The sequence below is a fragment of the Theropithecus gelada genome, chromosome 1 (assembly GCF_003255815.1).
Source record: "Theropithecus gelada isolate Dixy chromosome 1, Tgel_1.0, whole genome shotgun sequence".
Taxonomy (NCBI): Eukaryota; Metazoa; Chordata; class Mammalia; order Primates; family Cercopithecidae; genus Theropithecus; species Theropithecus gelada.
In genome coordinates, this window is record NC_037668.1 from 53,439,566 (window position 1) to 53,451,836 (window position 12,271).

The 12,271-nt window shown below is 53.8% G+C and overlaps 1 protein-coding gene across 2 annotated transcripts; it reads right to left on the reverse strand.

Moving 5' to 3' along the window:
- Nucleotides 1-702: 702 nt before the first annotated feature.
- On the reverse strand, nt 703-9,710 carry SLC30A2 (solute carrier family 30 member 2). 2 transcript variants are annotated; one of them, XM_025360249.1, is made up of 8 exons: nt 8,612-9,710; nt 7,891-8,111; nt 7,199-7,345; nt 6,299-6,452; nt 5,451-5,610; nt 4,607-4,712; nt 2,715-2,849; nt 703-2,245 (listed from the first exon to the last, which is right to left on the reverse strand). In XM_025360249.1, exons 1-8 carry the CDS (start codon nt 8,659-8,661, stop codon nt 2,100-2,102), a joined length of 1,119 nt encoding a protein of 372 aa, XP_025216034.1. In that variant the 5' UTR covers nt 8,662-9,710; the 3' UTR covers nt 703-2,099. The 2 variants fall into 2 exon arrangements, with proteins under 2 accessions (XP_025216034.1, XP_025216043.1); XM_025360258.1 differs by lacking the exon at nt 7,199-7,345.
- Between the last annotated feature and the right edge of the window lie 2,561 nt (nt 9,711-12,271).

Here is a 12,271-nt window from a genome sequence, read left to right on the forward strand (position 1 = left end):
TTAGTAGAGATGGGGTTAGACCATGTTGGCCAGGCTGGTCTTGAACTCCTGACCTCAAGTGATCCACCTGCCTCGGCCTCCCAAAGTGCTGGGATTACAGGTGTGAGCCACCACGCCAGCCTTATTTATTTTTATGTTTATTATTATTATTTTTTTGATCCAGAGTCTTGCTGTGTCGCCCAGGCTGGAGTACAGTGGTGTGATCTCAGCTCACTGCAACCTCTGCCTCTGCCTCCCCGGTTCAAGCGATTCTCCTGCCTCAGCCTCCTGAGTAGCTGGGATTACAGGCACAAGCCACCACGCCTGGCTAGTTTTTGTATTTTTAGTAGAAATGAGGTATCGCCATGTTGGCCAGGTTGGTCTTGAACTCCTTGCCTCAAGTCATCCACCTGCCTTGGCCTCCCAAGGTGCTGGGATTGCAGGCGTGAGCCACCGTGCCCAGCCAATGACTGTCTCTTGAGAGGGGTGTAAGGACTTGGTACACAGCAAAGCCCATGATCAAGTTCCTGGGGCCTGCCATGGCTTGGGTAGGGGGGTAGGAGTGGGGTAGGGGGGGTTGAGTCCCCTGAGATTGTAGTGGAATGGAGCACCCGCCAGCAACCCCCCACCCTGCTCCAGGCCGGTGCTTTCCACAGACTTCACAGACCTGGAGGGGCTGAAGGACCCACCTACCTAGAACACAGGCAATCAGGATGACAGTGCTGGGAAGGCACAAAGAGGTCGTTTCACAGATAGAAAGATAGAGATTTAAAGTGGGAGGCAAGTGACCAAACCCACCTCCTCCCACCTTGGGCCAGAACAGTCAAGACAAACTCAGCGCTGCCCCGGAGGAGGCCGGGAAGCCCACCTAGCTCCTCAGTGAGGCAGCCTCGGGCCGCAGAGTTTCCTGTCTCAAGGATGATAAAAGTAACCAGTCTTCAACAACCACAGGTACTTGGCCAACTGGCTCTTGTTCTCAACCCTGTGAGGGAGGCATCAACCCTGTCGGTCTACAGATGAGACTGGGGCAGAGGCCAACTCGCCCAAGGCACTTGCTTACAATGGCAGAGACAGACCTGGTGACACAGGACTCTGATAACTGGGCATGTTGTCTCCATGAGTCGGGGACAGATCTCTTCTCTTGCATCTTGTAAACACAAGCCACCCCTAAGTCAGGAATCTTCACACACAAGCCCCAGGAAGCCACGGTCTCCCTCCTAGCTGGCCTCTGGGCCAGGGCAGCCCCGCTTCTCTCCCTCTCCCTCCACCATGCCAGGCTCCGACTGGGTCAGGCCAGGTAGGCAGCAGAGCTGGCCCAGCCATATCTTGCTGGAGACTCTGAATCCCCTGGGACACTCTCAGGGCAACAGAAGTGCCAAGGGGCTTGGAGGCTGTTAGCGCAGAACCCAAACTGAAATCTCTCTACCCTCCACCCACCACCTGTGCCAAGGTTGTGTTTTGTGTTGGCACAGCTGAGGGAATAAGAAAGAGGAAACCTGTCCCTTACCTAGTAAGAGGCCTCTCCCCTCCAGGAAAGGGAACATTTGGCTCACAGCTGAAGTGACTGAGGCACAGACAGGCCTCAGGTGCCTCCTGGCTCCCTGCCTCAGGGAGGCTCAAATGAGAGTGTGTGAGGGTCCTCATCCCTGTGCCTATTGCTATAGGCAGAGGGAGGGGCTCAGATTCATAAAGGCAAAGGCCAGCCAGGCTGAGAATGAGGGATGAGGCAGGCAGTACGGGTGCGCTGGGGCCAGCCTCCCTTTGGACATCCCATGGCTCACCACCTTTGCCCCTGCGAGTGGTAGAACGACATTTGCTTAGGATTAGGTCCAAATACAGCCCTTCCAGAGCTGGCCCAGGAGCTGGAAGAGCAGGGTCACACTAGCTTTATACCTGCTGCGTCCCCACCCTGGCGCTGGCTGTAGTCAGATGGGGAGGCCGGGAAGAGCTTCATTCCTGGAGTGGGACAAGGCTCTGCACTGAACATGGAGCAGAGGTCAGGAGGGGGACCCGGTTTATAACACAGCTGGGGCAGGCAAAGTCCTGGCTGGGCCTGGGGAACGCTCAGTCCAGCCACCTGCAGTTCCTGTCCATGCCCCAGTTGGTGCCTGGCTGGGCAGTCAGTCTGAGGGGCCCTGGCATGCCTGACAGTCCTTCATGTCCTCCGAGTAGTCCTCGATCTGGATGGTCACGGTGTGGAAGTGGAACTTCCCTTGGAGGCGGCTGCTGGCTGTCTTCAGCACAGCCTGGGCGTCTGTATTCTGAGCTGGGGACCGAGAGGACACAGCAGGGGAAACCATTTACTCTGGCCCTTTGGAACCATCAGGAGCCTCAATCTTATCCCCATCCCCAGCAGAACAGGATGGGGGACCATGAACATGGAGAAGCCCCCACATTCTACTCCTCTGCCAGGTAGCCTCCCAGACCAGACCTGGCTCATGCCTGAAAGAGCTGGTAAAGCATTGGCCTTAAGGCCAGGAATCTGCCACCTACTGCCATATACTGGCTGTAAAAGCCTGGGCCAGTAACTTTACCACCCAACGCCAGCCTCAGTTTCTTCATGGATAAATGAGATTGTGATGATCAGATGGAATAATGCATATCACGTACTCAGCATGAGGCTGAGCTTGATGCATGGGCACTGTGAGCATCTGGGTCACCTGGACCCTGTGGAGATGGCACCAGGCCTTTGGCTACCTGTCTCCCACCCCACCCTGAGTGTCCCGAGCACTCACCAATGGCAATGTGGACAGACAGAACAGGCTGGGCCACGGTCAGTGCCCAGATATGCAGGCTGTGCAGGGCTTCCACCCCCTCCACCGACAGCAGCAGATCCCGCACAGCTGTGAAGTCCACACCCTTGGGGGTCCCTGAGGATGGCAAGCACAGGGGCTAAAGGAAACTGCCCCTCCCATGCCTGCCCATTGGTGCAGGGCTAGCTCCTGGTCCTCAGGTGTCATCCCCTCAAAGAAGACCTCCTTGGCCTGCAGGTCTGAGGCTGCTTTCACCTCCCAAGCTCTCCGCCCTATCACTCTGTTATATTTCCTCTCCACTCTTACCACTGAAATTATTTATGAATTTACTTATTGTCAGTCTCTCCCTCTAAAATGGACACTCTATGAGGGCAGGACAGTCTCTTTTGTTTACCACAGCATCCTTGGTGCCTAAAACAGCACCTCTCGATAGTAGATGCTCAATAAATATATTTTTTGGTTTGTTTTTAGACAGAGTCTTGCTGTGTCACTCAGGCTGGAGTGCTGTATCTCGATCTTGCCTCACTGCAACCTCCTTCTCCCAGGTTCAAGCAATTCTCCTGCCTCAGCTTCCTGAGTAGCTGAAACTACAGGCGCATGCTGCCATGCCCGGCTAATTTTTGTATTTTTAGTAGAAACAGGGTTTCACTGTGTTAACCAGGCTTGTCTCGAACTCCTGACCTCAGGTAATCTGCCTGCCTCGGCCTCCCAAAGTGCTGGGATTACAGGTGTGAGCCATCGCGCCTGGCCAATGAATATATTTTTGAATGGAAAGAAGGAAAGAACAGATCTTGAGAATCCTTGGACCCACCCAGGGCACAATCATCATCTTCATCATTATCGCTTTTATCTGGGTTAGCATATTCTTGGAGAAAAAGCTCTGACCTGCAGCCAAATACTGCTAAGCCCAGGCCAGCATCCTACTCCATTCCAGACTGACCCTGACCACGTGGAGGCCTATGACCCTGGCCCAAGACCCCAGGCCTAGAGCATAAGAAAGCCAAGGTGCAGGGCCAGGTGTGGTGGCTCACATCTGTAACCCCAGCACTTTGGGAGACCAAAGTGAGACGACTGCTTGAGCCCAAAAGTTTGAGACCAGCCAGGGAAACATGGTGAGACCCCCATCTCTACAAAACATTTAAAAGTTAGCCAGACATGGTGGCATGTGCCTGTGGTCCCAGCTACTTGGGAGGCTGAGGCAGGAGGATTACTTGAGCCGGGAGGTCAAGGCTGCAGTGAGCCATGGTAATGCCACTGCACTCTAGCTTGGATGACAGAGCAAGATCCTGTTTCAAAAAAAAAGGTAATTCAGGGCAGACCAGATCATTCTCCACCACTGACCGTTCTCCAACCCCACAAAGTACAGCCATGTCCCCCCAGGGTATGGCATTGTTTGGTCCCTGAGATGTAGGAAAGGCCTGAGCTGCAGTGGATTAAGTAACTTTGTCCAAGGCTGACCGTCCTTCTCTGAGCCTCAGTCTGCCCCTCTGTGCAATGGGAAGCATAATCCTCACTCCCTCTTCCTGACAGAAGGCAGCCAGAGCCTGGGAAATGTATAGGGGAGAGCTGGAGAGCTCCAGATGCTACAGATGTCCCCCAAAAGCCACCTGACTAGGCAGAGGAGGCACCCCTGGGGGTAGGGGGAAGGGAAGACCGGGGCTGGGGTACGGTTCCAGGAACTGCCACATCTAAAAGCCTAGGCTCTACGTGAAGATCAGCCTGGGGGCCCCAGGAGGTTTTCCAGCCAATGCCGGGGATCCAGATCCCGGCTGCCTGCCATGTGCTGGGATGCCGCAGACACACACATACCTTATCTGAGCGGATCTAGAGCTTGAAAGCCAAGAGCAAAAAGGGAGCCACAAAGCCCAGGTTACCTTCCATCAACACCAGGATCACATCTCTCAGGATGGTCAAGGTTGTCCCCAGGACCAGGATGGAGAAGAAGAAGGTGCAGATGGGGTCTACATACTTGTATTCCGGCTGCAGGAAGAGAGGAAGACAGACCTCGGTTCACCATCTAACACCTCAGCTTCCCTTCTCCCCTCCCACCCAGCACTGTTGGGGAGAGGGGCTCTCTCTGCGGGGTGGGCATGAGCCTCACCCTGGCCCTGCCTCCCAATTTTCTGCTCTTTATTTCACATCTGCAAGAGCAGACAGGACAGACCACAGTTCAGGATAAGGCAGTCCCTTCCCACCCCTCCTTCTCAAGAAGCTGAGACATGGACAGAGCAAAAAGGCATCTTAGATACCATCTGATCTGCCATCCATCCCCATTTGACAGATGGGGAAACTGAGGCTCCATTAGAGCAAGCACCTCACCCAACATGACATGGCTAGCAAGGAGGAGAGCCAAGCTTCAGAGCAAATGCCTGCCTCTTTCCACTATAGCTCCCTGCCCTCTATGTGATGGGCATTGCCCAGGGTTTGACAACACACAGTCGTAGGTTTGAATCTGCCTCTACACCTTACCAGCTGTGTGACACTGTGCAAGTCACTGAACCTTTCTGAGCTACAGAAAACACTACCACCTCTCCCTTCAGGTTAGTGTGAAGATCAGAAGTGCTGACACTTGGTAAGTATTGGATAAATGTTCCTTTCCTTTCCCCACCCTTTTCCCCAGAACTGGGAGGGAGTCCTGAAAAGGACCCCCTGAAGAGAGGATATTCAGGTGGTCTACACTCCCCTGACACCCCCACCACTCTGTGTCCCAGCTCTGACCTTGAAGTATAAAATATAGGCTGCCACTAGGACGCCCATGCTCTGCAGAAAGTCCCCGATCACATGGATGAAGGCAGCTCGGACGCTGGGGTTCTCCTCCTGCTGGTTGGTGGTGCCATGGCTATGTCCATGGCCAGACTGGTGAAGCGTCAACCCCATTCTATGAAGTGGAGACAATGCCAAGGGCTCACTGAGGTCGCAGATGGAAGTCACCTATTAGGACTAGCCAATTCATAGGGCAAAAATCTCAAGCCCCCAAACCTTGTGATCTCTTTGGCCATGTGAGAAGTCCAACCCACGTGGCCTTGGTTCAGAGAGCCATGGGAGATAGGGCTCAGTGCCAATACCAGGCTGAGTCTGGGCACAACAATGCCACGATGCCAAATCTCAGAGCAGGAGGGCATTATGGAGGTCACTGTAAGTTCACTCCATCATGTCACGGATGGGGAAACTGAGGCTTCTGAACAAAGAGAAAGCCCGAAAGAGACACCCATTGTCTCTGAGACCAATTTCAGACGTGGGTTCTGCCCCTAGGGACAGCTACTCCTGCAACAACTGGCCTCTTCCCGCCCCACTTGAGGTATGAAGCCACCAAGGTTAGTCCCTGACATGTATTAGGGAGTGGGTAGAGTGGATGAAGACTCAGATTTACAGTTCTCAGTGTTCCTGGCCTAGGCCTAAGGTAGGACCCAGGTGTTCCAGGTGCTAGAGCTCAGACCATTAGGGAAGTTCTGTCCCTGTGGCCGATGCTGGAAAGTGGCATGGTGTCCTTCTGCAAAGCAGACATAGGTGTGGGTGTGAGAGGCGGGAGGAGGAGGGGAGACGAGGGGAACCGGGGCCCCACTCACATGATGTTCACAGCCACAGCACAGCCCGATGTGATCAGCATGGTCCCCCCTTCGATCTCATAGTCCCCAGAGATCAGCCGCTCCACAGCCAGGTACACCAGTACCCCAGTCACGACCCAGATGGACAGTACAGAGACCAGGGCTCCCAAGATCTCTGAGGAAGAACCCAACCCCAACACCCACCTTGGCATGGGCCTGAGGCTAAGGAGGCTTCCCCCTTCCTTCAGGATCCTCCCCACCCACCCCCCACACAAAGTCAGGGCCTGGGTCCCACTGGGCTCTGCTGAAGCTATGGCCAGCATGGCTGCCCCTTAACCCACCCCTCATATATCTGGGAATGTCAGAGCTAGAAGGAACTAATAAGTCATTATCTGGGTCCACCTTTTTTGTTGTACATGTAAAGAAGCTGACTTATTAAAATGTATGCCTTTTGTTCAGCTAGTAAACTGAGGCTTCTGGGGAAGAGAGGCTGGGCCATCTCCCACAAAGAGGAAGGTGATGATGCAGCCCGGGGTGAACGGAAGAGAGGTTAAAGCCTATACCTTCCAGCAGCCTTTGCCAGCCTTCCCCTTCCCCCAGAGCTGATCCACAGAGTTATGTGCAGTGTTAATGCCATTGTCATTTGTTCTTGAAGCTTGGCTACTGCACTTCTTAGGAAGGTGAACGTTGCTTCCCCGCAGACTGAGAGCTCCTGGATGACTGGGACCAGGGCTTCCCCATCAGACTAGGATTTCCCAGAGGACAGAGGCCATGGTTGACATCCTCTTGCCCCATCCAGATCACCCTCCTGACCTCACTCAGGGGAGGAATGGGGGATCCACCCATTACAACCACCTAAGAACCCTTGTTCTAACCCACCCTCTTTCTCAACCCCATCTCCAGCCGAGCCGTGACCCTCACCAGCTCTCTGCCAGCCGAAGTTCATGGTCTTGGTGGCTGGCCGGGAGGACATCCAGAGGGAGAAGAGGCTGATGAGCATGCTGGCAAAGTCAGTGAGCAGGTGCGCTGCGTCGGTCATGACAGCCAAGCTGTGTGCCAGGTACCCACCTGAAGGGTACAGGGTCTTTATCAGCTCCCCAGAGAGCTGGCTCCCAAGACTGTGTGCAGCAGGGAGACCACAGGCTCTGGAAGAAGACATTCTGGCCTCAAGATCTCTCCACCCATGAGCTGTACAACCGTGACGAGTGACCTACTCTCTCTGAGCCTCAACTTCCACTCTCTATGAAATGGGCCACCAATATCTACTTAGAGGGTGAATGTGCACATCAAGTTCAAATAGGGACTGGAAAGCATGGTAGATACTCAGTAAATGCTCTTTCCTTCTAGGAATTCAGGCTTTCCCTTAGCTACTAGTTGTGCGTGATCTTTGGCAAATTACTTAACCTGAACATGCCTCAGTTTCGTCATCTGTAAAACAAGGAGAATAACGTCACCTATGTGATAACACAGGTTGTTGTTAAACCTGAATCAGATAATGTGTATATAAAGGCTTAGCGCAATGTGTGTTCGGTAAGTGGGGCTTTTAGTGTCAGTATTGCTGGGAATAGTCTATCCATGCGCTAACTTCATTTAATTAGTCCAAAAGTGCTTACCAACGACTTCTCCAATCATGAAAAACAGGCAGATGGCAGAGGCTACATAGAGCTGGCGCCGGGCCTGCCCCTTCTTGGGGTCACAGTGACTGTCGGGACCCTTCTGAGCATGGCAGTAATGGTTGCTCTGGGCAGCCAGCTCAATGGCCTGCAAGTCCAGGCCAGGTCGGGGCAGAGGGATCCAGCCAGCCCCCTCCTGCCACAGAGATCCCATGTATGACCTGACCAGAAAGAAAGAGAGGGAACGCTCAGCTCTAAGATGGGGTAAGGAGGGCCGACTCTAGTCCCATTTCTCTATGAGGCCTTGTGTCCACTGGGAAAAATAGCTAAGGACTCTCCGAGTGTCCAGTGGAGCGCGGGGAAGGAACAGAGCGCCGGCTCGAGGAGAAGAGCAGGCCCCCTTCAGCGCACTTGGGACACAGGGCCTCCCTAGGGCGGGGCTGCCTGGGGCAAAGTACTGGGCAGGGCAGGACTCCAGGCGGGAACCGCCACTCCCCCGACCCCAGGCCCCCCGCAGGCAGGGATCAAGATCTGTGCGGGGACCGAGGGAGAGACGGTCCTTGGGCCACAGCTCATTATCTTCTTTCCCTCACCTCACTCCCCCGCTCCTGCGTGGTACCAGCTCAAGCCGCCACCAAAACCAACCACTGCTAGGATGGCAAACGCGGAGGCGCGTCGGCTGCCGCCCAAATTCCCGCCTCTCCCCAGGCTCTCGCCTTACCGGACTGCGGGCCTGGCGTCCAACAGGTGCTGCTTCTCCGTGGCGTCCATGCAGGCCCGCGCCGGGTCCCGGCAGCCGCGCGGCCGCACCGCCGAGTGCGCTCTGGAAGTTGCTCGCGGGACTCCAGGTGGCTCTCACCCACCTGTCTGGAGGGCCCCGCGAGCTGCGTTCACTCCGGCCCGGCTCCTGCGGCCCCTGAGGTCCCCCTGCTCCCACTGCTGTTGCAGCTCCGGCTCTGGCTCCGCGCGCCAAGCGCTCCAGTGTCTCGGGTCTGCCGCTGTGCCCCGTGGCCGCCGGCTTTATCCGGCCCTCGCCAACCCGTGTGAAGCGGCTCTCGCCGCGTCGTGTGCAAAAGCCCGCGGGGAAGAGGGGGCGGTGGCTGGCTGCAAAGGGCGCCCGGCTGTGGCCCCGCGCACCTGTGCCTGCGCCCGTGGGGCCTGCAGAGCCCACCTGCCGCCGCGAGAAACCTGCCAGCCTTAGCCCGGCGCGGCGCCCGGTGTTGCTGAGTGAGGACGGGGTGACAGCTGCGCCCCCTCTCCCGCGCGGGGTGGGCCGCGTCCCCACCGAAAAGTTCTCGTCTTTGGTTTGTAGAAATCCGCTTTGGTGGCCCCAACGGCAGGAATGTGGCTCCTTGCTTCGGAAGAGGGTCTCCAGAGGCTACTGGGGCCGCGCCGGCCCCCTCTGACTGGCGGCTGTCCTGGGCTTGATCATGTTCCGTCTCAGGCTGGAGACTCCCCTCGCCCCCGCGAGGTCGGCTTGCGTTCCTGCCCTCCTGCTAGGAGGGTCCTGGGGTGGGCTGTGCGGCCCTCAGGCTGGGGCAGTGTCTCTCCCTGGGACCGGCTGGGACTAATGAACCCATCCTCGCCACTGAAGCAGCACCAGCTCCTCCTCTCCTGCGCGCAGGAGAATCTGGAGTGGCCGGCTTTGTCTCCACCCGCACAGAGAACAGTGTCATCAGCAGTCACCATCGGGGCAGAGCCGACCACCACCACTGCTGCCACCCCTTCCCCGCAGCGGCTCCTGGGAGCCCCAGGAAGCCCGACAAGCAAGCCTGGGAGATGCAGGCAGAAGGTGCCACCGTGTTGGTACCGCTGGGAGAAGTCCTGTCCTTCCTGGCCAGCTTGGTGCCCTACCCACTTGAAGCAGCCTCCTTCCCTGGCGGTTCTTGGGGATTGGGGAGCCTGTGGCCCCCACACTGGCCTCTGACAGGTGCCCTCTGTGTAGAAAGAAGCTGCTGGAGACCTCCCTGTCTGTTCGTCATCCCCGGCACCCTTGTCGCCAGGACCATAGGCTTGGTGGGTATGGTCTTTCACAGAGACAAGAGTCAGAGGCGCAAGCCTCTTGCCCACACCACTGGGGACAGGAAGGCGCTCTTTCAGTCTCTCCTCTTGTAGGAGATAGGGTGCCAGGAGGGAGGTGCACCTGTTCTGCTCGGGTCTGCACTGAGTGCTTCTCTGCCTTCTCTGGACGCTGGTTTTCTTCTGGAAAGCCTCAGACACCCTGGTTTTCTTCAGGTTTACTCTGAGCACCTGCAGGCTCAGCATTACCTGGAGAAGGTGTTACAATGCAGGTTACAGGTCCCTGCATCAGACCAACCGAACCAGAATCTCTGGGTGTGGAGCCTCAATATTTCCAAGAATTCAGTAGATCTGGGGCAGGGCCTGGGAATCTGTATTTTTAAAATTCTCATTTGGTGCTATTATGGCATTATTGTTCATTTTTATGTATAGTGTTTATGGTTTTTTTTGTTTTTTTTTTTTGAGCCAAAGTTTCGTTTCTGTGGCCCAGGCTCGACTGCAATCTCAGCTTACTGCAATCTCTGCTTCCCCGGTTCGAGTGATTCTCCTGCCTCAGCTTCCTGAGTAGCTGGGATTACAGGTGCCCACCACCATGCCCAGCTAATTTTTGTATTTTTAGTACAGACAGGGTTTCACTATGTTGGCCAGGCTGGTCCTGAGGTTACGATTTTTTAAAAGGAAAACCTTTATCTAAAGTATTTAGGGATAAAATGTCTCTGGGATTTGCCTTAAAATAATCCCAGCGGGGAGAGTACGGGTACTGGTAGAGAAGAAACAAATATGTCACCAGCTGTTGAAACTGAGTGATGAGTAAATGGGGGTACACAATAACTATTCCCTCTACTTTTCAGTATTTAAAAAATGTTGGCTGGGTGCAGCGGCTCATGCCTATCATCCCAGCACTTTGGGAGGCTGAGGCGGGCGGATCACCTGAGGTCAAGAGTTCGAGACAAGACTGGTCAACATGGCAAAACCTCGTCTCTACTAAAAATAAAAAAATTAGCTGGGCATGGTGGCAGGCACCTGTAATCCCAGCTACTCAGAAGCCTGGGGCAGAAGAATCACTTGAACCCGGAAGGCAGAGGTTGCAGTGAGCTGAGATCATGCTGTTGCACTCCAGCCTGGGCAACCGAGAGTGAAACTCTGTCTAAAAAAAAAAAAAAGAAAGAAAGAAAGAAAGAAAGAAAGAGAAAAAAGTTTCAGAATTAAAGACTTGGGGAAAAATAAACCTTTCCTGGCGATTCTGATGTAGCAGCCCATGGAACTGTATTCAAGATTCATTGGAAGAACCCCTTTGAAGCCAGCTTTCCTGTCTTGCAGCATGATTTTAAAGGAAGCATGTTGATCAAGAACCCTTCATACCATCTTAAGCGTTCTAGTTTGCAAGTACAGGAAGAGCCCTTCCTATGGCAAAGGAAAGGTCCCCTTAGTTGCAATTAACAGGTAGCTTCCAGGAATTTAATCTTTAACTGATTACCCAAAGTCGCAACTGCTCTCTCTTCTTTTCCATAAGTGACAAGATATGGGACTGAAATGCTTGTTGCTTACACGGTCAGTAGCCTGGAGAAGTCGCAGAACGTTCACACATTATAATACTGATTATTGTGATTTCAAGGTGATGAAAGCTTCTGTCTTTCTGGCCTCAAATTTCTCCTTCTGGACTCAAATCCCTTCAGTTTTCTATGGGAGGATACTTTAGGAGACCAAACCATAAAGAAAAACAAGTATGTGATTGTCAAAAAAAAAAAAAAATTGACTGCTCCTCTTTCTGCTACCCCAATCAGAAAGAGGGGCTGTGATGTGGTAGAGGGGCACATGGAGGGCTTCTGAGGGCTGGCAATGTTCTTTTTTTTTTTTTCTTTTTTTTACCTAAGTGGTAGTAACACAGGGTTTCGTTTTACAATCGGTTATTAAACTCTACAACTAGTTTGGTGCACTTGTAAGGGTGTATGTGTGTATTATGCCGTGTTTTGAAAACTAAAACAAAATGCTTCAGAACTTGAGAAAGGACTGGAAATGAGAGCAAAATCTGATGCCTTGAAAGTCAAAGTTAGGAACCAAGTTAGCCTTAGAAAAACTCTCAGAAGTGAAAATGGGCAGAGGTTGTGAGCACTGTCCTAAACCAAGTTCCACATAACTCTAGTTCCGGAGGATGTCATATGAATAAGTTGGGAAATTCAGTCCACACACACAAAATGAGAGACTTAGGGTCAGGCAGCATTCCAATCACCATGAACCTGATGGTCCTTGTCTAAAGTTAATTCGTTTTCTTTACGGTGGGACGACTCAGACCCCCTAACTTGCTACTGTGATCTGAATGTCTAAAAGGGAGAACAGGCTCTGCAATGCTCCTCAGAGTTAT

Bases quoted from the DNA above. Each gene is read 5' to 3' on its own strand.
- SLC30A2 (XM_025360249.1), bottom strand. From the start codon at position 8,661: ATGGACGCCACGGAGAAGCAGCACCTGTTGGACGCCAGGCCCGCAGTC. The intron at 5,611-6,298 runs GTGAGTGGGGCC...TCCACTTCATAG, and splicing joins GCTGTGGCTGTGAACATCAT to AATGGGGTTGACGCTTCACC. The intron at 2,246-2,714 runs GTGAGTGCTCGG...CTCGGTCCCCAG, and splicing joins GTCTGTCCACATTGCCATTG to CTCAGAATACAGACGCCCAG.